At 48.3% G+C, this 27,932-nt stretch overlaps 1 protein-coding gene across 1 annotated transcript in view; it reads right to left on the bottom strand.

Annotated features, from left to right (window-relative positions):
• Nucleotides 1-22,969, bottom strand: part of LOC144098347 (cell adhesion molecule Dscam1-like) — a 140,907-nt gene extending 117,938 nt beyond the window's left edge. Inside the window, exons 1-4 of the mRNA XM_077630914.1 lie at nt 22,592-22,969; nt 15,659-15,940; nt 12,247-12,372; nt 9,514-9,669 (exon numbers count right to left, since the gene is read on the bottom strand). Of these exons, the coding sequence (XP_077487040.1) occupies nt 9,514-9,669; nt 12,247-12,372; nt 15,659-15,940; nt 22,592-22,724 (697 nt within the window). The 5' untranslated portion in view covers nt 22,725-22,969. The remainder of the gene's footprint in view (nt 1-9,513; nt 9,670-12,246; nt 12,373-15,658; nt 15,941-22,591) is intronic.
• Nucleotides 22,970-27,932: the final 4,963 nt, after the last annotated feature.

Genomic DNA, 27,932 nt, shown 5'->3' with positions numbered 1-27,932 from the left:
CACCAGCTAACTGTACGGCTCATAGACAAGGAAATATGCTCCCATCGATGCGGAGACGAGTCGTCTCTTGCGCTGCTCGCCTGACGGGCTACTGTATAGCGCCCTCGTTGTTCGAGGCGGTATACACGTACTATATTTACACCGTCGTCATGCACTGGAGGTACGCGGCGAAGCGCGGTGGCTGGCCATCGCTGTGCGGCCAGGTCTGCGCGCCGGACCGTCGACGCTCACTTGGTGCGTCCGCGGCATGCCGTGTGGTGACGGCCCAACTGTGCCAGAGCGGAGCGAAGATCTTCGCGCTCATCCATCAAGAACTGGAGCGCGGCCGAATTGCGCGTTGCGATGGAGCCCGTTTCTTGTTTCCCTTCGCCGCCGCCGGGTGGCGCTTATTATCCTCTCGAGTGTTGCGGCTGTTGTAGAAGTTGAGCGAAATTTCGTGCGCGAAACGCCGCCGCTCCATGCCTCGCTTACGCTCGCTTTTCGGGGCGAGAAATGCGAAATGTCGAGTATAACAAACACTTCGGTCGCGATGTTCATCGCACTTTCGCTTGACTGCCCTCTCTCTACATAACCCCCCCCCCCCCCCCCCCCCCCCCCCCCTCCTGTTTTGCGCAGAGCCTAGCTCACTTCTGCGGTTGTGCTTGATTTGTTGTCTTTTTCGTGCAAGACATCTGGAAGCATGTTTTTTGGTAACGTGACGTCTGCGTTTACAACGCTGTTATAGAGCGGGCTAAGTTTTGCGAAGATACGTAGATACATTGCAAAAGGCGAAATATAACGGTTTTATGAGCTGTTTCACATTTCTAAAACCATAACATGTTTTCTTAAGCCGTTTTTTTTCTTTTGCTTGAAGAGTTTGCCTTTACGGCGGCACTCTTAGTTTTTCTGGTATTGAAGCAGCCCTTCGCATCTCTCTGCCTGGTTAGCGATTTTTCTTTCCTTCACTCGCGCCTTTGACGCTCAGAGTGCGCTGTTGCGTGCGAACAGAAATGATCTTTTTCGAGAAGGGATAGGAGCGCACTTTGGCGTGCGCAAAGCACGTCGATGCGCGGGGGTCTTGATCGGCTTTGAGCGTTGCGGCGGAAAACGTGACTCGAACGTCAACAACCAATCTGCCGATGTTAAAACGCGCGAAGTAAACGAAATAGGGGAAAGACTCGCCACTTTGGGACGGAAAATAAACCGAGCTCGAAGCGAGCTAAACCAGAATAGGAGCAATACGCGTAGAGCGAAGTATTCCAGCTAAACAAAACAAAGGAAGCAGAAAACAGGTGCGAATCGGCAGGTGTTCAGCCGTCGGGATAAAATGCAATCTGGCCTCCGGCGGCGCCGGAGAGTTTGGCAGTTACGATATGGACGCAGCTGAGCGTCGCAGTAAAAAGGAATAACATGAGCCCGGCGGCAGGAATTTGTGTCGCGATGCGTCGGATGGGCGCTCATTACGTGTCCCTCGGTGCATTTCAATGGCCTGTCCTGTGTATGTAGCGATGCCACGCTCCTCTGCGCGTGTTTGCCAATGTTTTATTTTTGGCGTTTTGTAAACAGCCCGTAACGGGTGATGTTTACCAAGGACGTCGATGCAGAACGTAACAGTTCATCTGACGGAAATCGCTGGCGCAATGCATCGACAAAGTGTCGCCGACTTGTCACAACGAAATTCCTGTACGCGAAGCCGGCAGGCCTTACTAAAAGCGTTTGATATTGTAAGGTTGATTTCTAATGAGTGTGACCCGCGGATTAAGTGATGCTTTATGGATGTTGGTATTAATCGTCGCACTTGTCTGTTTTTAGAGAAAATCGCATACTGTTTATGTAAACAATATTTCTGTGCCAAGAACGCGCGCACAAAATGGCTTGGGCGCAAATCTCACTCTTTTTTTCTGTTGAAATGATTTAAAGAGGGAAAGTTACAAGGCGGCGTATGCATGCTTTCTTCTCAGACGCAGACTATGGCTGGACTCATTTATTCGTGCGTCTTTTTTTTTTCTTTAAGTTAGGTAGCGTATTATGAAGGCCATTGCTTGTAGATGTACTTTCAGGTTTCGCCTGAGCCAGTGGAAATGTTGAGGAGCGTGGACGTGTGCGCTCGCTCTACGGCGCAACAGCGCTGTATTTAGATCAACGTTTGTGTTGCTGGGCATGTAGTTGGAAGGAGGTTTAATTCCCCTTCCTGAACACGCCGCGCATAGAGCCTTGGTCTGTTGTCTAACTCAAGCTTTGTGTTTTTTTAACGTTCTTCCACTTTTGTCGGTGTTTCCATATATTAAAGCTATTCAGTTTTCTTTCATCAGCAGTAGTAGTCACGGTGATTGTAGATCTCTGTAAAATAACTTTACTAAAATCAACGAACATTATTATGCAGATATTGCACGGCCAACATGAAGTTGTTCACATTGACCTGGCAATCACGTGCAGGAAGCCTGGAAAGCGTGCAGCGCTGGATCAGATAGGGACAGCAAATGTGGATACCTTCAGCGCAGACTCGGCCTTGGCTGACGTGCAACCGTTATGGATCAGAGACGCAGGCCGCCAACCGTGGAGAGCCAGTTTTTGTCTGCAGATGCGCGGCAGCCTTGGCACGTCACCGGAAATTGAAAAAAAAAAGTTTTTTTTTCTCATAAATAATAATGTGATATGCCAGCTCTGGAATTTCTGGCTCAGAGAAAAAAGAAAGGAGAGAGAATAGGACCTGGGGTCTGCCCGTATGGTGATCGTGTTTTTGTGTTTATGAACTATTTATTCTCATTTCTTACCCGCTACGAGCCTTTTTAACTAAAAGAATGAACCAATATTGCTTGGCTAGTGCTAACCGCCCATTTTGCAACGCCGTCTCTGCTATGTTCATACGCTCTCAGCGCCATGCTTTCTGCAGTATTATTCCGGACGGAGCTGACGTACACCGTATGAATACCTCCCCGTGGAAAGCGTGCCGCCTCCCATTTTTGCGATGTCAGCCACCCAGCCTATAATAATCAATTCATGCTTTTTCTGCACTCATTTGTGCATTGATGTTGAGTTTGGTTCAGTACTTCATGCTTGGGTACTATTGCAGTTGATCTGTGTGAGTATTTCAGTGGGTATTTCAGTAATTCGGCGAGTATTTCAGTGGGCATTTCAGAGGGTACTTGCAACACTTTTATTCACTTCAGAAACAGCTACTCAAACAGCCTGGGGTGAAGGTGTGGAAACAACAGGTGACATGCTCATGCGCGCGATCTCGAAGGTTGCTAAAAGGGGGGACACAGGTGTATCAGCGGAAATTAAACATATCTAAAAGCTTACATTCTTATGCATCATGACTGAAGAGGCACTGACACAAGCACTCCCACTAATTCTAATTTGGTGAGCCTCTATTGGGCGCGTCTATTGGGCGCCTCTAGAGGAGTGCTTGTGTCAGTATCCCTTCAATCATGATGCATGAGAAAGAATGTAAGCTTTTAGATATGTTTAATTTCCGCTGATACACCTGTGTCCCCCCTTTTTGCAACCTTCGAGATCGCGCGCTTGAGCATGTCACCTGTTGTTTCCACACCTTTACCCCAGGCTATTTGAGTAGCTGTTTCTGAAGTGAATAAAAGTGTTGCAAGTAGCGCATATCCAGTCGTTCTCCTTCCTGTGTGCTGTCTTTGCTGCGCTTGAATTCTGGAAGAAAGTCGGAGCCGATAACAAAATAACGCGATTGAGAGACAAGCCATCGACACGCTGTTCGATTCCACGGGACGCACTCGTACTTGTATTCTGTTCTTTTTTTTTTGGGGGGGGGGGGGGCGGTGCACTACTTTTCTTATTTATTGTATAGCCCACCGTAAAGAACGGCCCCTCTTTTTGTGTGTTACGCTGTCCCTGTCAGACGCGAGCCATTTGGACCGATCCGGCGCAGGCGTCGCACACTCTTCGAGTGATTTTTAATGAGCGCCGCCGGCCCCGCGTGCGTCGACTCACGCTACACGCGGTGCTAGCGCTGGAACGCTCGCTGGGTTGCCACAGCGTCCGCTTTATTGATTGCGTGCTTAAAAATGGGTGCCGTCCGACGCTCAATTCTCCTCCCCCCTCCCCTTTTCCTCTCACGATTTTCCTGTGCACGGCACAGGTATGCGCGTCTGAGCGACCTTAATCGGCGCGTGCCGGAAGTGCTGTGGAAGGATGTTGCTTTTAAAAGTCTGCTTTCATGTGGCACGTTCTGCAAAGACAAAATAAAATTGCAGTACCGAATGGCGACTTCAGAGTGGAAGTAAAGATATGGAAACGAAGTTGCGACTCTGGTCCATGGACGCTCGTAGCGTGCTATGGTCGCGTTCTTTTAATAATGAAACACGCCGAGATGATCGCTTAGATCCCTGCACACAAAGCGTTTCCCTTTTTCCCATTGATTCTTGAAAAAAAAAACACTTCTGTTTTTGGTTTCAGTGCTCGTTAGAGATCCCTAGACGGTCGAAAATTTTTCGTAGCCCTTCACTACGGCGCTTCTTCCCCTATTATTTTACTCCCACCTTCCCCCCTTCCTTACGGGCATGGTTGAGGTGTCCTCCGAGAAGTGAGACGGTTGACCAAACTTCTCTTTTTGGTTTCATACTGCAACTGCAAGGATTTTTGTGAACATTTTGAGTTCAAGATTGCATTATTTCTTATGCCTGTTCATTTCGGTACGATATATCGACCTTGGAAATAGTAGGCAGCAGGATTTTATTTTTGTGCGGTAAAAGTTACGAAACCGAAACAGAAAATATTCGGCTGCAGGACTGCATTCGGCTGCATTGCCGAATGCAGTGCTTTGCTTGACATAGCGGTGACGTCATAAACATTATATGCAAAACTCTCGTGCATGCGTTGAAAGGCTCAACCAGCGACTGTGAACCATTACTTTGTATATAAGCAGGCAGAAATAGACGAAAACAAGCATGACGTCTTTTTATGCCCCCCCCCCCCCCCCCCCCTCTCCAAACGCGGAGCGGCTTCCGACGAGCCGGTAATGTTTGTGACGTCACAAGCGCAGGGCTGCCCATAGTAACAGCCCATGCAGAGGTCACGAAATGCTCAATCAATTTGCGCTGGAACGAAACACCGCAAAACTGGGAAATTTGGCTTGATTGATGTAGACAAAATGCGGGATCGAAATTCAGAGATCAAATTCGAGGTGCTGGAGTCGACGACTAGAAGAAAGAAAGGTATGGGACGGGAGCTGACGGTGTGAGGCGTGGCATATTGCTTGGCTGTTTCCGTTGGTTTGTGTGCTTAGGGCCGCATTAATTTATTTACAAGGCCGATAAAAATCTGATTAGGTCATACTCCTTTTCGAAAACTGCTATTTCTTCGTGAGCAGCAGATCTGGACAACAGGCCATCGTAATTGTTTAGTGCGAAAGGGCTACTTGACGCGGTCCCGAGGAGGAATCTTATGTGAGGCCTCGGAGTAACGCGGGTTAATTCCGAGGAGCATCGCGCCAGCTGTAGCCAATGGGAGGGTGGCCTTGGCCAAACCTAGCATAGCAACATCCCATGCAAGAATAAAATAAATATTACCGCGGCTGGGTATCGAACCCGCGGTGGCGCGAACAGATCAGCTGCGCTGGACACTGCAAGGGCCACTATGCGATCACCCCTGCCGGTCACGCCTCGTGTTAAACTGCAACACACTCTCGCGCTGTGCATTGCACGTCGTCGTCTTCATCAACATCCATCTGCGGTGCGAACAGACCAGATCAGCCTAACCTCTATAAGAGCTTAACCTGATGTCTAATATCGTCGCCGGACGTGTCGGCGACCGAGCAAAACAATACCATGAGTCAACCAGGCTAAACGCATGCTTTCTCACGTCTACTCGGTTTAACTACGTTGAAACCCTGCCACTTTTTATTCTCAGAAACCGTGACTCCTGAGAATTGCGTTTTGTACTAAAATTCAGCTGTGCTTATGAAAGCATTTGGTTAACAGCACACGAAATTAATTGCGCGGTTTAGCATTGAAGTCAGCGAGCGGTGACTTGTGTTTATCGTGTCGCAATTCCGTAACAGTTCTGAGGGTGGTGACGCTACAACGATATGTTTACGACAGCTCACAATGACATGCTGTCGATTGTGTCCGCTTTTGCAAATTGTCACGCGTGGTGACGGCAGTAGGGTCGGCCGGAAGACAGTAGACGGCTTCTGTTCGTCCGGACTTGCACCTTTTAAACGAAGGGGCCTCGGTGACGGCGATAGCGAGGCTTACACTGGACAGTCGTCGGAATCAGAATGCCCGCCCGTCCTCCTTGTTCGCAGTCTGTTTAGAGACGGCCGTGAAAGTTCGAAATACCTTGCCTATTCATCTTTCTGACGTTTGCTGCAGCTGCTAGGTGGTGTGACGGTGAACCTATACATTATGCGTTTCTTTCAATAAAAATCAGTTTTCAGTAGCGCGTTGTCTTGTCCACCTTTCTTGTGAATGTGTCTTATTTTGCGCTAACGTTTGTACGTAGAACCTTGCCTTCAGCACCGTGAACGATCCGCGACGAACATCGCAGAAGCTGTTGTGCGTGACGTGACCCTTCCGAGCTCTGATAACTCGGCTCGCCTCGCGTGGCAGATTGATAGGGTGGTTCATGAAGTAAGTTGGAAATTAATGTGGATTAGCTCAGCTAATCCAGGATATACAAAGTGAAAGATGTCGGCGTTCACTGTGTTCATTGGCCTTGACTATGTTCTGGACGGCGATGGCTTTGAGCAAAGGAAGGGCGCATAACTGGCTCCCTGAATATGTGGACACCTCATTCGTGCTTTGCTATATGTGGCGGTGGTGAGAGAGATGTAGCCTGAATGCATTAGCGCTGACAGCGTTGTGGCTGACATGCGGCACTGCAGCAATAGCTAGGCCGCAGCTTTCATTTGGTGATCAATCTCTCGCGATCAACCATTAACTGCATGCCACCTCCCAGGGTGGCAGGGAGGGCGCGCTGCCTATCCAGTGTGCGGAACGCAATCAAAGCAGGCTTTTGCAGTTGGACACCAACGCCACGTACATGGAAGCGAGATTGAGGTCTCCACTGACCCACGGAGCCGGTTGTCCGCCTTTCCTTTCGTGCAAATGAACGGCCTTTGCAAAGTTGCCAACGCCAATGAACTCTATGAACGCCGTCGGCTCACTTGTTTTGTTTGGTTTTTGAGGAAAGGAAATGGCACAGTAACCGCCTCACATATCTCGGTGGACACCCGAACCGCACCGTAAAGGAAGGGATAAAGGAAGGAGGGAAATAATAATAATAATAATAATAATAATAATAATAATTGGTTTTGGGGAAAGGAAATGGCGCAGTATCTGCCTCATATATCGTTGGACACCTGAACCGCGCCGTATGGGAAGGGATAAGGGAGGGAGTGAAGAAAGGAAGAGGGAGGTGCCGTAGTGGAGGGCTCCGGAATAATTTCGACCACCTGGGGATCTTTAACGTGCACTGACATCGCAGAGCACACGGGCGCCTTAGCGTTTTTCCTCCATAAAAACGCAGCCGCCGCGGTCGGGAGGGAAAGAAGAAAGAGAAAACTGAAAATTTAAAGTTGGATTTTGAGGAAAGGCGCGGCGCTGCGCAGCGGCGGAACACCTGTGTCTCGGTGCTACTAGTGGCACATGCGCAGTAGTGACTAGGGAGCGAGAGAGAGAGAGGAATATCCGCGGCGAGGCACGCGTTCTGACGTCATGTGCCTCCTCGAAGCGCCGCCACGGCGAAATCGCAATTTCGCGGCCAGTAAAGCTTTCGCTTTAAAAAAAAAAAAAAGAAACGACGGCCGATTTAGAGTGGTTAGGCGAGATGCGAATTATGTGCGCTTGTACCTCGGTTTCGGTTCGATTTGAGAGGGCAGTGTGATAGCGTTTTGTTCTCGATCCGTACCGCACAGATGGGGGTTGAAGATGACCACGTCCAAAGCACAGCGCTAGAGACTGGCAGTTAAGCACGCGGGGTGTTCGACTGCGGCGATGACGTAGTGCTCTGGTGTTGTGGCCAGCGAAGCTGATCTGTTCGCTCCTTCGCCGGTTCGCAACCCACTCACGGCCATAGAGTGCATTGCTATAAATCGCTTTGCATAGCTTGCCAGAAAGCTGACAAGCAAGTTGCCCACAATTCGGCGGGCAGGTCGCCATCTTCCAGAGGCTTTCGGGTAGACAAGCATCGGCGAAATCTGAGATTGGGGGGTTTTAAAGCATATATACTAAAAGCTCTGCGGCATTATCTTATTATCGCCACTGCTTGTGTGCCCGTTTTCGCCTGTGCTCGTGCTTCTCACAGAGACTGAAATCTGTCCGCGGCCTGTAGTCATGGTAAACCGCAGCGGCAATCTTTACTGGCGCTGGAGACAGCGCGAGGGTGTGAGTGGAGAGGCATGAAGTCATGACTTCGGCCGCTGCGATAAGCTTTGGGAGAACCGCTGCAGCTTTTGCTATACAGCACTCCTCGTAGCTACGTATGCAAGTCATTGAACGATTTCCGCATGTGGTACACAACTGTTGCGGAGCACGGCGATAAATTTTTAAACGGATTTGACGTCAAGTATTTTGCACATTTCAGCAACAAAGGCGGGCTTCCATAGTTATGGAGGGCCTCCTCTGAGCCCTACGAGATGACCGTAGCATGGGGTGCCAGGGCTCGCTGTGTGTATTGTAACCAAAAATAGCTACGTTTAACTTGAAGGTCACACAACGCCAGCACCACATTGTTAGTGTCCAGTTTTTGTACAACGCGTGCGAACACATCACTAGCGTATGCATGGGAAACAAGAGCAAGAGCAACAGGTCGTCTTTCTTTTTTTTTTGTGCTGTAGGAAAAAGACTGTTATACCTTTTGAGGTCGTTGGTTGGCTGCGTGAGTTGTTTTCCCGAGGGCCGACGCAACCACCCAGCGTGACGATCCGGTTGAACCAACTCGTCGCACCACTGCGCCGCTTGGAGTCGCCTTCCTTCCCTGTAGTGTACTCCAGGACTGCACCAGGAGCCTTGCCATGGCTCTTCTTCCCCAAGTTGCTTGGCACGCTCGGTGGGATGGTGTCGTCTGGCGTCACCCGGCGCATCCTCCGAGCTTTCGCAGTGTCGGGGTAGGTGGGGATTTCACTTGGGGAGGGGGGAGTCACGGGTAGGGAAGGACGCGCGATCGCTCTCGCATTCATCGACACGTGCTCAAGACGTTGGGACACGCACACGATAACATATACGTGCAGATTCACACGAAAACGAACGCACAGACTCGCAAACACACACATTCAGACGCGCACTCATGCACACTTGCTCAACTGCCACGCTCGACCCCTATTTTTTTGAGCAGCATCTGAACAGCCAGACGTGTGTTCAGGTCTAAACGTAATCTCCTGGGTTGCGCCAGGCTGTTCAGGACTGACGAAAAAATAGGGAGCGCCTTGTGTTCTTTTTGTCAACCATCGACATAAACATTGTCGAATACTCCCGCACGTACTCGCCTGGTCCCTTTGTACACACACAAACGGATTATCTTATCGCCGCGGCGTGTTTGACACCTGCAGGATGGAGCGCTCACCCCTGACCACGAGCTCGACGTCGGCCGAGATGTGTCCGAGCCCGTTGTCAGCTCGACATCGGTACGTGCCCACGTCTTGCCTGGACACGCTGCTCAGCTCGATGCTGGAGTCGCCGCTGCTCTGCCAACGGGGACCCGGTGGCTCCTCCGTAGCGTCTGCGCATGCGCGTGCCTGTGTATAGTCTAGTGCCTGTCGGGGCGCCCTCCGAACGGCGCCCAGTGAGGCAACCATAGGGTTTCGATATCAGATTTTGAAGGTTGAACAAACGTTCCAATTTAAGGCACTTGGACCTCGTCCCAAAACGTTGATACAGGCATGATCAGCTTACGACTGGTTGGCTTCCGTCATCTATCTGACTGTCTGTCAGCCATCGAGACATCGATGACAGAGAGTGATGACCACATGACGGAAGCCGACCAGTCGTGAGCTGATGAGTGTCAGACAGCTGTCATTCATCAGTTGGTGTCATCTCGATGACTGAGTCATCGAGATGACACGAGATCGAGACGAAGGTCAGGGCACCGGTTAATCACAAATTGACATTACATGCAGAAAATATTCGTGAATCTGGCCGCTTAATAGGCATGTAGGCTAACTGTGTTGAATGATTCATTGCTGTTTATTTTAAAGCGACGTCGTTAAGGGGCCCGTGTCGCATAAAAGCTGGTGTCAGCGTCGTTGGCCGTGAGCGAAAAGTACACAGAAATCCCCAGAGAAGCAACCTAAGCGGCAGGTGGGTCACCTAAGTCGCGTGACATTGTGACATTATCACAACCTGCTCATCGGATTTCGAGCGAACTGCCCACCGTGGCAGGTGGCAGTTAAATTAATGATCAGTCGCGACAGGTTGCTCGGGAAGCGCTACCTGAGTCTCACAAGCCTCACGGGGGCGCTGTGTTTGAGACAACCACATGCCGAGGCAGTGGCGCGTCGCTAAACCGCTGCATCACTTGCTCCAGTAGCGGTATGAGGACTGCCAAGGATCTACGATTGTAAAGGAGGGAATGACCGATTCAGCATATTTGGACATTAACCCATTAACGCTATCGCGTCATACCCTTAAGGCGAAGTTTAAGTTCCCCTCCAGAAACAATAAAGCAATTGCTCAGATGAAGAATAAGAACACTATAGTTTGCGCAGACTGATTTGAATTAGGAATCGCTCATATGTACTGCATATCGCTTTCTGTTTTACGTGTATGCGTGCAAATGTGGCTGCGTGTTCCAGGGCTCACAAAGCGAGACGGCTTGATTATGGGGTACGACGCATATCTGGATGACCAGTTCCGTCAACACACTTCTTTCCGTGCTCGGTAGTTAATCGCCTTGTGGTTTGTATTGTATTCCTCCCTTGCATCATACGTGACGAACCCTGTTTACCTCCCCGGGCTGTCAATCTATCTCTGTTAGCTGCTGGCATGAAGTGTTCTTTGAAGTTGCCATTACTTATCTTGAATCGCGGAAGTAACGTTATGCAATATGTACGTAGATCGTAGCACTTCTTTGTTAATTCCTTCTTTATACATACTTTCTTTACCAAAACAAAAGGAAAGTTTTGTGGAAGGGTCAAGAAAGAAAAAAGTAAAACAAGTAGCAAGGTCCATTATTATTCCTCGTCACATGCTTTGCCCGTATTTCGCTGCGATAGCTCTTGAGCTATTCGTGGAAGCAGCGTGTGGAAAATTCTTCTTCAGGACAATGAAACGTAGAGTTCCGGCTCATAGATTTCTCGCTGGCTTTTCCTAATCACAAGGTGAAGTTGACATACATACAGGTGACACTGGAAGATCAGCACAGTGCGACGTCAAACACCGTATACTCCTTTCTTTCTTTGAAAGCTTTGCGACCGCTCTGGTCTGCGTTTTCTTTTGCAACATAGTATAGTGCTAAATTCTGACACCGTTGGGCCAGGCGAACTCCTTGCGTTCAAGAGAATGGAATTCCAGGAAATACCTTGGAACCGCCTCTTGGAGATTACGTCTGAAAGAAAGAACATGTCCTTAATCGCTTACGCTATCACCCTTCGATAAGCTGCTGCTTCGATTTTCGACAATAGTGCGCGGAAACGGTTAGCCGTGCGGTTTGGGTTGTATGAACCTGTCCTTTATGTCCTCGAGTGCAGATATAGATTCTTCGTCTTTCTGCGCACGTGAAGCGCTGTCTGCGCTTTTCCTTTGTCGAGTACTTTTCCTCTATCCAGTAGAGCATGTGTTTGGAGTGAATGCGGATGTCTACAGCAAAGATTGCTTTACAGAAGAGGCACTATCTCAAGAGACAATGGTCGGGCCATAGATGTGGTAACAGCGAAAGGCTCCTAGCTTCCGTATCTTGTGTTCCTTCCTACTATCTCAGAGCGTCATAACGAAACGGCGTGAGATGGTGCCACGAACGGGAGAAAGGTTTCTTATCAGGCGGCTATTAGTTGAAAGGAAATGAGTTAAATGGGCTCACTCGACAATAAAATATCATATTTAAGGTACGCTTACTTATTTCACAAGAATAAGCTTCGGATTCAGATGTAATAGTCATTTTCTAAAAAAAAAAAAAGTGCGTATAGGCTACAGGAGAGAACAAGCAATGACCGCGGGCTTTGCTCTAAGTTGTATGCCGTATACCGTGTCCTACGGCGGTTGTAGTCTTGGAGGTCACTTTCCTAAGTTCGCCCTCGTTTAGGCTCAGTTCTCTGTCAGTCACTATTCGGCTCGATGCGTTCAGGAGTGGCCGTTTACTTACCTTCGTTGATCCTGAACCACGTGACCCTGGCGTGAGGAAAGCTGATGACGTCGCAGCGAAGGGTCGCCTGATCGCCGAGAGCCGCGACGACCTCTTTCGCCGGTTCCTTCAGCCAGTGTGGTTGGCCTGCAATAGCACGGCGACGTGTGGGCAAGGGTCGAAGGCTTTGGTTTCTAGGGACCCTGAGCTTCAACTCCCGCGTGGTGGCACTACAGCCACCACGCCTGCCATGGAAATGCGTAGCCTCATTTTGGTTTTTACACGTTGCACGGAACGAGAGAGACAGAAGCGTTACGATAGAGCTTTCAAGACCTAAAATCGTTACGTACGCTGCCTGAATATGCTAGTTAGCTCCGGAGGAACGGCCGTACGCAGCCAACCAATCACCGTGCGTTGACAGACACGGGTGCCGCATGTTCACATTTTCACAGAGGGCCGACGCCACGCCTGACTCTGGACTGTTAAAACACACGCTGCTTGAACTGAACGATGTTTCGGCACAAGGCTCCCGTGCTCGATTTCCAATGGCTAAAGGCCATTAGCACTGAGAGTCGCGGGAAGGCCCTCAACTGCTGCTAGCACGCTGAAGTAGCAGCAGTTGCGCTTGCATCGCCGAAGTCACAGGCGACCTCCTTCCAGGAACTGTCTTACGCGTCAGACCTTGTCGTTATCTCGAGAAAAATGTAATAGCTTGGCTTCACGGTTATTAATCACTGTAAGTAGAGCTGTACAGTCAAGGGGACAGGGTTTGTGTTTGAGGGTTTGATCTCTCGTCGTTGTAGCTGTGTAGGCTTGCTTTGGTGCCTCGTTGTTTGATTATCTTCAGCTGCTGGCGCCTTCATATACCTCACGGACTGTTCACAGTGTTTTCTCGCCGCCTGCCGTTCCAGCTTTCTTCTGCTTTGGAAAGTACCACGGTTTCTTGAGTAATTTCTGGACCGAGCGTATTGTATTTGTTTGCCAGGAATAAAATCAGCTCATTCTTCACGCTTCCTCTCAAAAAGGGCACAGTAAGCTAATAGCGCGACAAAAAGTCACCTTCCACACAAGTTCCCTCATCTGCTTTTCTTATGTATTTCTTATGGAGCACTGAAATACTGTTCAAAACTAACTCTTGGCTATTTGGAGACAGTGGCCATTCTTCATTGTGGGTGGTTTCAGTGCCAAACAGACGAAATGAACAATAGAAGGCGACACAGACGAGCGCTTATTTTGAATTTCGTCTGTTTTGCTCTTTCCCGCCCACAGTGAACTATTATTACCAACTTTTCCAGCTATCCATGCTTCTTTAGTGGTCATTCTGTACTGTCCACCTTTGACAGTTCAAATGTTTACGCAATCAGAGCTGAGATAACGAACACTGCGTCGGGGCTGCGGCTTGGAGAGCCGACCGAGGGAGCCGGAGCTCAGCTCTGCCGATGCAGGAGCTGTCGAGTGTGGCTCGATAGGGGGGCGCGGCTCCTGCCGCCCTGATCGAAGCCCTGAGACGGCGCCGGGGCTCTTGTGCCGGAGCGTGAGCCACAGCCACCCCGCTCCTGCTGGAATCGATGGCGCCTGGCGCGGTCGGTGCACGCGGGATGAGTCACGCCGCTGTATACCTTGCTTAGCAGCCGATGGGGCGGGGTGGGCTGTTGAGGTATAGTGGCACCGTCGTTACGGTGTGGTCAGTGGCCAGAGTGAGTCACGGCGAAACGCGGGATAACGGTCGTAACTTCGGGGACGACATAGCATGCATGCTGGTTTTTTTGTGCGTTCACAGCGCAGTTGCGTGCAGGAAGTGGTCATCGAATAGCAAAGCGATCCACATGCAGCCCGAGCTACGTGTTCTTGCTGTTAGACCTGCGCTCTTTTACTGACGCTTAAATTTCGACGCGGCTGTGCAGCTGACAGCGCCGATGATGCGGGGACCAAGCGAAATATGTTGAATTATTTTTTTGTGGATGTTTTATGCCGCCTAGCGCTGTGTTGCCAGATCTTTGATTGAGTAGTTCCTTCCTGGCGGGCTTCTCGTGATAGCGCTGCACATTTCTTGAAGGTGACTCTAAAGTGACCTTGTGCAAAGACTTGCAAGCGATTTCCGTTGAGCAAGTGTCCGATTCGCGATATAACAGTGTCATAGAATTCTCTTTTACGGTTCGTACATGTCCTGACATTAAAAGTGACTACTTGCATTTTACTGGACCTTTAAATTTTGTATGCTGCTTAACTGCGGCACCCTGGTGTGAGTACGTAACGTCACGAATATGTAAAATTGATTCGGATTTAATATAAACTCGAGCAGGCTCGCAGACGTGCTCGAAAGCCAACTGTTTATTGGGCGAATGTGTGCCCTAAAGAGAAGCAGAGGTCGGCGGTGACGATATGGGCTCGTACACTTGATGGGCGTCGTTCGCATAACCGCGGCGCGTCCTATTTTAACATGACGCATAACTTTCCAGAAACAAACTTCTTTCGCCGAGAACAGTCCAGAGAACAGAACAGTACTGTAGAATTTTCGCGAACGGATTGGTCCTGAGCCTGGAATATAGCACTGCAGACAATTCGCCGCGTAAATTGAAGCTAAAATTGCCGTGGGCGCCGGCGCCAACAAAGGAGTAAAAATGATTGGAAAAACTAACGCAAGAGAATCTTCTGCTGTATTTCATTGCGCGCAAGTGATGTTATATTCAGCGGAAGGGCATCCTCTTCGAGCGGTTCATAACTCGGTCATTTCTGTTGTGTGCGCTTTTCCTATACTTGCTTCTATTACTGCCTTCTTCTCGTGTTCATGGAAGCATAGTTATTGTCCTTCCAGGCTAATTTCTACTTAGTTTCTTCGTCTGAATCTAGTGCGCTTGTCGAACCCTTGCACGGATGCTCTGTTTAGCCCCTCGCTGCTGTCCTTGCATTTGCGGCCTTCATGACACTACGCAGGATGCAGGCCTCGCTTGAGGGAATGCGTTGTACACGCAGCCCCTTTTGTCTCGCGTAATGGGTGCAGCGGGATTGGGGTGGTTGCAGCGCATATGCACACCTGCATGAACACCACAAAAGCCCTAATGCGAGCGGGGGGCGGGCTTGAACGAAGAAGAAGAGAAAGACCATGCAGGATAGAACCCGTCTCTCCTTCATGATGGAAAGTAGCGCAAAGGGAACGCAATGGACGGACAGGACGGCACAGACAAGCACGGCGCTCAGTGTCAGCGTCGTCTTGTCCGTCGTTCGTGTTCTCTTTGAGCTATTTTTCGTCATGAATGTACACCAACTCGTCCAACTTTCTGTATAGCCTGTCTCTCCTACGCGTTGTTGTTCTGAGTTCTAGTCTGCACTTATCGATGCCAGAATACACTGGAGAATTGTTAGTGTCAGTGCGTAAAAGGTCACCGCGGCTGCTCTGTAGCGCCACACGCCGCGGTCTCTCTCGTCCCCTCACCTTCGACCCTCAGCTGGGCTGTGACGCTGTCCTGGCCGAGGGCGTTGCGGCCGACGCAGCTGTAGTTTCCGGAGTCGAACACGGTGGCGTTCTTGACGAGCAGTATGGAGGTGGTGGGCAGCGAGTGTATGACCAGGTGGTGGCCGGCGGCCGACAGGGGCTGGCCATCCTTGCGCCACGAGAAGTCCACCTCGTCGCCGCTCTGCGTGGCGCACATGGTCTGCACGTTGTCCCCGGCCGACACCGTGCGCGGGAAGTGCAGGGGCTGCAGTCGCACCGGCTCTGCAGTAGATCGAGGTTGGCCGCCACAGGCGGTTCGCACGCTCACTCTTAAGACAGGATGCACTAGACGCGTCACAGGGATTAGTCCGTTAAGGAATAATTGCGTTGCCGCTGCCTTCAGCCCCCCGGAAAGCAACCATTAATCGATCATCTACCAGCCTCAAACGGAGCCACAGTTTGCCTCCGTTCGTGGGGAGGACTGAGTGGTGATGCTTGTCCCATTGTACGATTTTTGACTTGTAAAGTGTACGCTGCGGTGCGGCACGGACTGTTTAGTAAACAAGGAAGAAAACTGAACACGAAAAAAGGAAAGGGAACAAAACGGGTTTAGCAATAGCTGAAGCATTTATCATTTTTCATAGGGTACAGACCAGGGGACGACTGCGTTTTGTATACGGAGTGCAAAAGGGGGAATTAATATATAATTGAGTTTGCAGTGCTGGAGTTCGCATTGGTTAGTTCGCCATTCTGATTTCAGAGCAGCGCATTAGAATCGACGCAGGGATGCGCACGAAGGGAAAATGCAAGTGCTGTCTGCACATTTCATCTCCCTGCGTTTTTTTATATAATTTTGTGCGGTGTCATTCGTGAGCGTAATAGAAATGGAGCTCTCTTTTCTAATTGAGCCGAATAATTTAAATTTATTTCGGGCATAAAATACACGATGTGAAGTATGCAAACGGAGACTCCTGTGTCTCCTGACGAGGGCTTCACCCCGGACGTACACGTCTGAGAGCCGGCGCAGAATCACTAAAAGCATGCTGGACACAATGAAAATTACAAACCTAATACATAGGCATGCGCACACGAATGAACATTGACATGATTTTACTTGATTTTTCTAAAGCTTTTGATTGCGTGAGTCACGCCAAGCTCGTTGCAAAACTGGAACAAGCTGTTGGAAAGGGAGAAGTTCCCGCTTGGATAACAGATTTTTTAACGAACCGCTCCCAGTCTGTTTTGTTCGATCATACGCCATCTGATATCGCACCTGTCATATTTGGAGTACCACAAGGCTCATTTCTTGGGCCACTGCTATTTCTTATTTTTATATAACCAATAATATAGGGAGCAAAATTGAACTCTTCGCTGATGATTGTGGGATGTATAAATAAATTAACAGCCATAACGACCGTCTTGTTCTTTCTGGTTCCCTTAACACGCTACTTGAGTGGTGCTCCAAGTGGCGAATGTTTATTAACGTAAATAAATCAGTGTCAATGACGATAACAAAAAAAAATCAGCCATCTCACTTCACCTATACCGTTAATAATATGCCTCTTTGGAAGGTCGATCAGCATAAATACTTAGGCATAACATTTACATCAAACCTCGAATGGGAAACACACATAACTAATGTTACAACTACAGCACTGCGAAAGCTATTTTATCTAAAAAGATGCCTAAAGCTCGCTCCAATGAATATTAAGCTCCTGGCGTACATAACATTTGTGAGACCTATTTTAGAATACGCTAACACAGTTTGGCTTCCTTACACATAACATAGCTAAACTTGAAGGCGTACAAAGAAAAGCCGCAAGGTTCATTCACAGCAAATACCGTCCTGCTGACTCACCCTCACGTCTCTTAGCCTGTTCAGGCCTTAACACACTATCGACAAGAGCAAACAAACTCGACTCAAGTTCCTTTTTCAAATTCTGCATCGTCAGTATAAAATGGATACCACGCAGTACATTTCATATTCGCAAGCTATAAAAACACGGCATCAACACGAGCATACGTCGAGTATTCTTCCTCTAACGACACATTCAGGTACTCATTTTTTTTTCCTGGCGTAATCCGAGAATGGAATGGACTTAGCTCATCGTTAGCAACGACAAATTCATTATCGAGGCTCGTTGCACAGTTAGAGCTTATCACAAAAGATTACTAAGATCTTCTAATGTTTGTTCCCGATTCTATTTTAAGTAGCACTCTCAATAAGTAGAATTGAAATGCAGTTGCTTCTTTAAAATTTCTCGTTTTTTCTGGTGTCTATGACGTGCACCGCTGTTCATTATATTCTACGTTGTTTTTTATTGTATTTTCGTATTACCTTATCGCTTGTATTTTGATGAATTGTGTAGTTTCTCCGTTATTTGCGTCACTCACACGTATACTTGTACGCGAACAAGAAATCATTGTTCATGCCCTTCTGCTAGGCTCTCGGCTGATAGCGGCAATATTGTAAAATAAATAAATAAATAAATAAACATGAAAATATTGGAAAAGAAATATTTGTGAAGGTGGTTGGTTTATGGGGGTTTAACGTCCCAAAGCGACTCAGGCTATGAGGGACGCCGTAGTGAAGGACTCCGGAAATTTCGACCACCTGGGGTTCTTTCACGTGCACTGACATCGCACAGCACACGGGCCTCTAGAATTCCGCCTCCATCGAAATTCGACCGCCGCGGCCGGGATCGAACCCGCGTCTTTAGGGCCGGCAGCCGAGCGCCATAACCACTCAGCCACCGCGGCGGCTTATTTGTGAAGGTGGTTATACAATTTCTAGCAGTGTTTATAACAATCATTGCACAAGTATTTCACAAAGCGACAATGTATCACTTTGAATCATGCGACATAAATCGCGGGAGAAATTGTAGATACTTTAATGGGACATCAGGGGAAGTTATTATACGTTTGAGGGAAGCTGGAGGAGTAGCTTTACTTGTTATTACAACAAGGCATAGTTACATTTTCTTTGGCAACTTTAACTAAGTATGGATATGCATTACACAGCGCAATCATTTTATTATGTATAATTTTAGTACCATAGTTCGTTCTTGGTCTTGTTCCTGTCAATGAACATGACAGCTGTATGCCACATGTCAGTTTAAATATGTGTTTGAAAAGGCGGCATAAACATGTTTGAACTTCGCGGAAAATCGATGTGGCTAAGCAAAAAATATAGAGCTGTGGAAATTTTAGTATGTTCAAACTCTCGTACTGGGATTTGTTGTTGAGCATTGATGAGAAAATACGATTTTTAAGACTATTTTTTTGTAAGGAAGAAATACTCTCAAAATCTAGCTTGTTGCACGTTCCCCACACTAGACGGCAGTGTGTCGAGTGAGAGTGGACAAATGAGAAATACAATTGTTTCCTAACCCGCAGTGACAAAAAGTGTTTTAGTGTGTATATTGTGCCAAGAGATCTAGATAACTTCACTAGGATATTGCTTTAGTGCTCAGACCAGCCAAGGTCAGACCTGGAAAGACTCCTAGAAATCGACCTGAGTTTTCAGGCATTATTTTAGAATTATTAATGCTCAACTTTATTTCATAAAGTAGTTGGTTGTTTTTTGAACGAAATATTTTGATTTGCGTTTCCTTTACATTTAAGTTAATCTCATTCACATTAAGCCAAATGTGAAGCTCGTTAAACCAGATGTTAGCACGCTGCTCTGTGTAAAGGTCTGCACCTGTAGAGAAAACGTTAGTACCATCGGCGTACATAGTAATGGCAGGCGTTAAAGGAATATCAGCAATATCGTTGATGCATAAAAAAAAAGAGAGGGGTCTACAATTGATCCTTGAGAGATTCCAAATTTCATATCCCCCGATCCTGACCGGAATTCGTGAAACTGCCTGTATTGCATTGTGCCTGCAAGCTAGCTTTCTATTAATGAAAATGGAAGCCCACGGATACCATATGCGTTGAACTGTTGAAGCGAGATTTGGTGTTTAATAGAATCGAAGAATCTGACGCTTTTCGGATGTCATGAAAAATTCCCACTGTAAAAAGCCGATTTTCAAAGTTGTCAATAATATTTTCTTTTAATTGCAGTAACGCCGATTCAGTCGATTTCCCGGACTGAAATCCAAACTGGTGTTTAGAGATTATGCCTTTACAACTGATGCAGTCTCTTATAAATAACACGCTCTGCTATTTTAGAAAAAAAAAAGCGGCAATACCGATATTGGTCTATAATTATTGAAGTCATTTTTTCGAATACATTTAACTGCAGCTGTAGCTGTTCTACTTTCATTCTACTTATTATTATTATTTCATTCTACTTTCATTCCGTTACAAATGTTAAGTGGACCGGAAATATAAGAAATAGCTGTCTTGACAGGAAGAACGCTGATTTCATGTTTCCGGGCGAACATGTGTCTTACAGCGCGTTTACAATCGATGCTATTTCTTCAGAAAGAAACTGAAACTTTTCGAAGTCAAATTATACTGCAATTACAAGCATATCTGTTCATCTTTGTTTTGCAGAAACTAAAAAAACAAACGCACTCTTTAATACTGCGTGCGAATACCATTTCAAATAAAGAATTAGCCAGGTCCTGTTGATGTACGGGTAAAAATTAGTCAAATCCACTGGTACGAGTCTTCTTTGTCAGCTTCAGCCTCGTAGGTCGGATTGTTTCGAGCGTGGTTTCATTTGTTCCTTCCTCAGCGCTACTTTCTCATTGACTTTGAAGGATATAAATATATCGACAGAAGGCATAAGCCCAGAAGCGGACGATAATGACAATTCGCCCCTTTGCCGAGGAAGCAGGTATGCCCCTGTGCTGTATTCATTGTTAAAACCATTTATTTGGGCTAGTTGGTGTTGGCTTCCTCAATTAAGTATTACTCGCGAAATAGCATGCACAGGAGGGAAGCGGCAGGACTGGCGGCTTTCGCTTTGAGTCGCGTCTTCGTCTATGACTTCGCAACTAATCATGAATTTAGGACGTTAGAGTAAAGTAGAATACATTCTGGATCTCATGCGTTTTTCGAGTGGGAACTAAAGAAAAGAAGGCTGTCTCGTCAATGCTTGCGACAGAAGCCTGCTATTCAAATTTATTTGCTTGTGTTTGTGAAGCACAGTAGGACTTCTGATTGCACGCAATGAATATTGAAACTATTTCTGCTCAGTTCATGGCATAATCATTTTAAAGCATTATTTTTATAAACAGAGGTTGAATTACGACTGTAGAAATAAAGTTTTCTGAACTAAACCTGGTCAGAAATGCAAAGCTTAAATGCTGTTATTGACCAAATTGTTTGCATAATTTTTCATCAGGGGGGGAGGTAGAGTTGCTATAACATGTAACGAATAACATGCAACAACTTGGTCGGCGCTACGGTTCGTGCGGATAAGAAACTTTCGCGTTTTTCTCAGTTCCTGTTTAGGTGGATTTGGCTCACGTAAAAAAAAAAAATCTCAAATATTCCTACGCGATCTGTGTGAAAAGAAGTATGCAACTACTGCAGAGTACTCACAGCTTGCGCTCTGTTACACTGCGCATCAATTGAAGAGCTAAGGCTCTGATTTCGCCGTGGTTTTTGTACGGCAGGTCGGTCCGTGATGAATAGGCGCCTTTGCCATCATAATTTTCGCTCGATTTCTTTTATTGGAATGCGCGCTGGTGCCTGTCAAGCTTGAAGCGAGCAGTGAGAAAAGGCTTCTAAATCCGTCACTCATGCCGCTCAACGCCGTTTGAGTGGCATTTTATTTGGTCCGAATTTCTATCGCAACCGTTTCACTGACCCGGACGTGACTTTTAGCCCTGAGCATCCTCATGACCTGCATCCCACTCTTCCCCGTTCGGTCTTCTTTTCTAATCGCGCACTAACTGGGACCGCCACGTGTTCCGCACTATACACACGATGGCTGCAGCAGTCATACCAGGAGCGTTGATATGGGTTAGACATTGAGCTTGTGATGACAAATTCTCCTAGGCGGGTCCTTTGTGTGGAGTAGTGTTAGTTTGCAAAATGTGACATAGTTTTCTGATTTTGTGCACTGCCTAACGTTACGTAGTACAGGCATTAGTGCTTCAGCTCTGAATAATGCAGCGCCTAGCGCTTCGCGTTCACTGATCGCACAACTATAGCGTTCGTTGATGCAAGGTGAGCCCTGAACACACTTATAGGAGCACCGTTAACACCAGACTCCGTGTTGAATTTATTCCGAGTCCTGCCAGGTGGCGCCCTCGGCGACTGTGCCAATAATAATAGTAATTAATAATAATAATTGGTTTTGGAGGGAAAGGAAATGGCGCAGTATCTGTCTCATATATCGGCGGACACCTGAACCGCGCCGTAAGGGAAGGGATAAAGGAGGGAGTGAAAGAAGAAAGGAACAAAGGTGCCGTAGTGGAGGGTTCCGGAATAATTTCGATCGGCTGGGGATCTTTAACGTGCACTGCCATCGCACAGCACTCGGGCGCCTTAGCGTTTTTCCTCCATAAAAACGCAGCCGCCGCGGTCGGGTTCGAACCCGGGAATTCCGGATCAGTAGCCGAGCGCTCTAAGCACTGTGCTAATTTCCAGATGTTCTGTTCGGTATATGTAAAGCACCATACGTAGCTTGGACGCTTTGGAATACGGTTACCGTGCTGTAAGAATACATTTAACTTTAATCGCCACGAACTAACCGCGAATGCGAGGTGGCATGCATGCGCAGCTAGCTGTTCTGCTGTTCGGCAGGAGCGTTAGCGGTAGGTTGAAGCGATCTGAAGCCTCCATTTACAAGCGCCGCTGCTGATCTTTTGCAATAGGGTTTTTGCTCATGTAAACGGAACTTCGAGGGGGAGGGGGGGTCTCTTGAAGTCGGTCGCAGTTCTGGCTTCAGCGTGTCCTCTTTTAACGTTATTTGTGGAGTGAGTGATCCGATCCCTTGTCTTACTTGCAAATATTCGATCGCTCGCTTACCGAGGGCAGCTGCCTGGCGACTCCGAAGAAGTAACGTAATCCAGGCCAGGAGGAATTGCAGAGCCGGCAGTGTTCGCCATCGAACGGGGCCTCTGCTGCTCGAGGCATCGTACGCGCTCGTAGAGTCGTGCATTCCGACGCCCTACCCCGCTAGCATCGTCCCACGCGCTCTGTCGGTGGTACACCGGCTCTCGCAACACACGCCCAAGCTGTACCCGTTGGCGCAGCGCGCACACTTCCTCCGGATAGTAGTCGCACTCCACTCCCGGTTCACGCCATGACGAGCAGTGGTGCTGGCCGAGGAGGAGGCGCGCCCGTCGGCATCCGTTCGAAGATGGCTGCTGCCGGCGACTGAGCCCGGAGCCCCGGCCCCGCTGTGTTCTGCCCTGCGGGCCGAAAGCCCGTGCTCGTTCCAGCGTTCCTCTTCCCCAATAGGCGTACACAGTGCGTGCGTCTGTACACGTGACCTCTCCTCCCTTCTATGTCCTCCTCACCCGCCTGCCATTAGTTTTCCGTGGGGGGTTAATCTCGACGCCAGGCCACGCCCCCTCTCCTCTTCTCGTTAACTAGTGCCTTCTTTACCCGCCGCCACTTCCTCTCGCGCGTCCCCAATTGTGACCCCTCTCAGCCCGATTAGGAAACACCATTGGTTCGAGGCTGCGTCCGCTGGCCCGGAGGCGGTTCCTATCTCCACGTTTGTTCCCGATGGCGCGCGTTGGGAACCCAGGCCGCCTCGGGCTGCCTGCTTGCGCCACTCTCCTGGCGTAGTTCCGGAACACTGGTTGCCGTTTTTTGTCGGAACGCCGTGCAGTGCCGAGCGATGGCCGCAATCTCATAAGCACGTGGAGCCGTCTCTGGGATTCGGGATAGGCCTGGTGATTCCGGGAGCAGGTACTCCATTTGGACTGCCTGCGGTTCCGCCTCTCTGTGAACGTGGTTTCGCCTTGTTTACGCTGTCTCGTCACCAGCTGCACTTCATCTCCGTCATCTCAAGGAAGCGCCTTCTTCAAGAAACTGTGGACTGGTTAAAGGTCCTGACCTCCTCGGTGCTCGTTTCCCGGTCTATTCAAATTGGAAGAAGTCTTGAAACCGGCTTCTTGTCTGCGTATCTGTGGTGGTCCTACTTGTGACATCCAGAGCGACTGTCGCGTGAAGGCGGTTCTGCGGTGAATTTACAGTGTACATGTATTGAGTGGAATGTGTCTGGTTGGTGGAGACTAATACAAAAAGCACAAAAACAAAGTGGCTTCTCTTCAGATTATGCTTTGGGGTAGGCGTCTTCGTAGCTGATGGCGCAGCATATTTCTGTGCCTTCCGCTCGGTGACAACTTGCAGCTAGCTTTTTTGTGTCACCTTTCGTCATATATATATATATATATATATATATATATATATATATATATATATATATATATATATATATATATATATATATATATATATATATATATATATTAAATGTTTTGCACTCTCAGGCTTTCCTCCAAGAGATCTTGCGAAACTTCTGCCGCTATGTTCGCCCATCCATATTTCATCGCTACGCGCCGTCTGCCTTTTAAGGATGCTTGCGACAGCTCCTGCCTCGGCTGGAGAGGATTATGACGTTAATTCATTTTTCAGTGTCCCCGTATGTTCTTGTTTTCTCTTTTTTTCTTTAAGCGTCCGGCCAAATTTAAGCTTGCTGTGATAACAAGGCACTGCGAAATTGTGATTTCGGCCACATTAGAACGACTGAACAACTTTCTTTTTAGGTTCTAGTTTTTGATGGCCCCTTAAGCCTTTACGTGAATGGAACTTGCCCGCTCTGTAGTCCGCTGAAGTGGTATTAGTTGCCTATCTTTATTGCCCCGTGAATGATCGCTTCGTGTCTTTTGTAAGGCTAGTCACTTCCTGTATCGAAGAGCGTAGCTTGCCTAACTGCGGTCAGCGCATTTTATAATTTTCTTAACGAGCGGAACTGACACTGCGCTAGCTGATTTGGCTTATAGACGGTTCTGGCGGTCGAAAATTGTCGCGCTTCAATTTCGCTCGTTAACTTAAGTTTTTGCTTTTCTTTTCTCGTTTGGTGAAAATGAAATATGCGCACCGTTCTTATTGTCACCTTCACATTGCATTGTGGGCACTTTACCTTCCGCGACGGTCACAACAAAGCGGCGAAGTAGGCTTCGTGGCCGGCACATTGAACTGCGTGCTGCCGTGGTTACTAGTTTGCATTTCAGCCCCTGTGACATTTCGCCTGTTTGTCTTCTTTTCCTCCGGTTATAACGGCTCAGTCTATTCTCCGCTTTCGTTCTGATCTGTTCATTCTTGCTTGAAACGCTCCGTGCATTTCTTGCTTAAGTGTTTCCTGAAACGAGAAAAACAAAACAAAAAACACGCCACCCAATCCTCGAGGGGAGACCTAATTTCGCACCCCCTGGCTGCTTCCTTCCTGCAGTTATACTGACGTGCGAAAGTGTTGTAAACGTGCGCCGGCGTCATGTACGGGCTGTTGCTGCAAGGAGGAACTGCGCGCAGGAAACGGTGCCGGAGAATTGCCGGGCGAAACAACGCGAAGCCAGTTTTCTTCGTAACGCGCGCGCACCAGCTCCTCTCACTCACTTTAGTGGCGTCGTAAGGTGTTTTTGTTGTCTCTTCTTTTTTTTTTTCTCCTTGTGGCTCTTCAAGCCCGCGTAGCGAAGGAGCGGAGACAACAACAACAAAAAAAGGAGAACGAAACGAGGATAGCGCAGTGGCATCCATCCCAGTTTGGGATGCGGAGGAGCGGGCGCGCTCCTGAAAATCAATAAACAGGGCGGCTTCCCTGCGTCAGCTTTCGCAGCGCGCAGGAAACGAGCTTCTCTCCTCCGCGCCCTGCGTCTCCTCTGCCTTCTCTCTGTCTGCTCCGCACTACACTACACTGCCCCCTTCCGGCAAAGCTGCTCAGTGGCTCGCGTATACCGTATTTGCTCGATGTTACTGTGCTGTCGTGAATTCACGGGGTGGGTGAGTTGACTGCCGCGAAGAAAGGCGTTGGCAGAAAAAGAGATTGTTTATCTGCGCAACCGTATGCCTTGCAGGAGAGGGTAGGGCGTAGTTAGACCTGATGCGGATATGACGAGGCACCTGCGTGTGCTCAGTGATACATATTTATGTCGTACAAGTGTCCAGTAAAGACAGTTGAAGTCTAGCGGGTGTCCTGTGTGTGTGTAGCTTGGTGTTGTGTCTGTTTCTTACCGCTAAGAATATGATTCCTTTAAGCCGTTACCAACTAGCCCAACTTAATGTTTTAACGAAATCCAAGAACCTGAATACAATTAGGGGCGCCTGTCAGGAGCCTCGCTCGCTATGCCTTACTGTGCACTTCGTGCGAACTTGTCAAGAAGAATTCGTTTGCTTGATGAATTCGCCATGTGCTTGTTTCTTGTTGTACATGTTTTCTTGTGAACGTAGTGTGTGTTGTCGCCAGTTAACTTCAGCAGAGGACAGGGCTGCCTGTTCGTTTGAGACTAAAATAATAATAATAATAATAATAATAATAATAATAATAATAATAATAATAATAATAATAATAATAATAATAATAATAATAATAATAATAATAATAATAATAAATTGGTTTTCGGGGAAAGGAAATGGCGCAGTATCTGTCTCACATATCGTTGGTCACCTGAACCGCGTCGTAAGGGAAGGGATAAAGGAGGGAGTGAAGGAAGAAAGAGGTGCCATAGTGGAGGGCTCCGGGATAATTTTGACCACCTGGGGATCTTTAACGTGCACTGACATCGCACAGCACACGGACGCCTTTGCGTTTCGCCTCCACCGAAACGCGGCCGCCGCGGTCGGGTTCGAATCTGGGTGCTCCGGATCAGTAGCCGAGCGCCCTAACCACTGAGCCACCGTGGCGGGGCAAGTTCGATTCTGTGTCGCGACCGTTGTTGCAGACGCTGGAGTGGCGGGAACTTCCGTTTAGACGCTGCGCACGCAGTCTCTATGAGAGTTGCTGATTCGCCGGTCACATCTCTGTGATTGCGAAAGGCACAAGTGCTCATGTGTTCATTCTTCGGGACACGTCTCATGCAGGACCAGTTTCGCGGAGATTAACACAGGACGGTTGCTCGGGGTGGTACTTGCAGTCGCAGATCTGCGACGCTCAGTCGTTCGCGCGCGCTTTAAACAGACATCTATCTCCGTGTGCTAGCGGCCGCTCATGAGTTCTCGCCTCTCCGCGCCTTCTTTTTGAAATGCAGCGCCGAGCGCGATGGCCATAGCAGTCTCTGGATACGTTGTGTTTCTACACCTTAACACCTCTCTGCGTCAATAAAATGAATCCTACAGCACTCATTCTTGGGCCACGAAACAGTGTATTAGCTTGGTTCCAAGACCTCTTTTCTTTTTTTTGTTACAGGTCTGGTTCCTGCGTTCTTTTCGTTATTAGGGAGCGGTGCTGTATAAGCGACGTTCTCCGGGGCTTATGGCGTCACCTGCGTCGTCGTTGTCATCACTGCGTCATCATCAGCATTACTACGTCCACTGCAGGACAAAGCTTCTTGCACTCAACCACATTTATCCCTGCCCTGCGTCAACTGCGATCACCCTATCCCAGAAAGCTCTGAAATTTTTTCAAATATTCCAAAACTCTTGGTTCTCTCCCTCTCCCCTAAGTTGATTGTCTTGGCGCCCCCTGGTTCGTTTGCGTTCTGCTGATATCCCCTTTGTTATACCCTGAAGGACCATCGGTTGTCTTGCCTTCGCACTAAATGCCCTTCCATGTCCACTTCCTTCAGTAAGGGTGTCTTGTTTGTTCACTGAGCCGCTTTGCTCTCTTCCCGTCTATCAGCGTTACTATGGGTAACATGCCTACACAGAAACTCCCGTTTTTTTTTTTTTTGCTGGTGAGAAAGGACGCTATCCAGGTTGTCGGTGTGCATACCGGGCAGCTTGCTTTTGCCAGAATATGTGCCATCCGTGGGCCTGTCGTCCACATGGGCCTGCGAGTTGGTCCGCTTGAAGGGGCCGGAGTTGGAAGAACAGTTTCTGTTTCTGTCACAGAACAGCTTTAAGTGCCCATTCCTTGGATTCAAAAGCGTCGGCGTCTCCTGAAAGAAGATGACGAGGAAAGCTCTAAAAAGGAGGGCGTGACAGCGCTCCACGGGAGAATGAGGAGGAAGTTAGAACAAGGGAAAAGAGGTTAAGAAGTGCTTGGGATTGGGCTAGTTGGAAGTGCATTGTACAATGCAGCTCTCGTGCAACGAAAAGAGGTTCATGAGGCTTAACGTGCGTCTTTTGCAAGAGGAAAAGGGAAAGGTCCGTTCGTTGTTTTTTTTGTTGTTGCCTTCGTGACATGGCACATACCACAACG

The sequence above is a fragment of the Amblyomma americanum genome, chromosome 7 (assembly GCF_052857255.1).
Source record: "Amblyomma americanum isolate KBUSLIRL-KWMA chromosome 7, ASM5285725v1, whole genome shotgun sequence".
NCBI classification, from domain to species: domain Eukaryota; kingdom Metazoa; phylum Arthropoda; class Arachnida; order Ixodida; family Ixodidae; genus Amblyomma; species Amblyomma americanum.
Note: the sequence above shows the minus strand (reverse complement) of the source record. Positions and strands in the feature narration are given on the sequence as shown.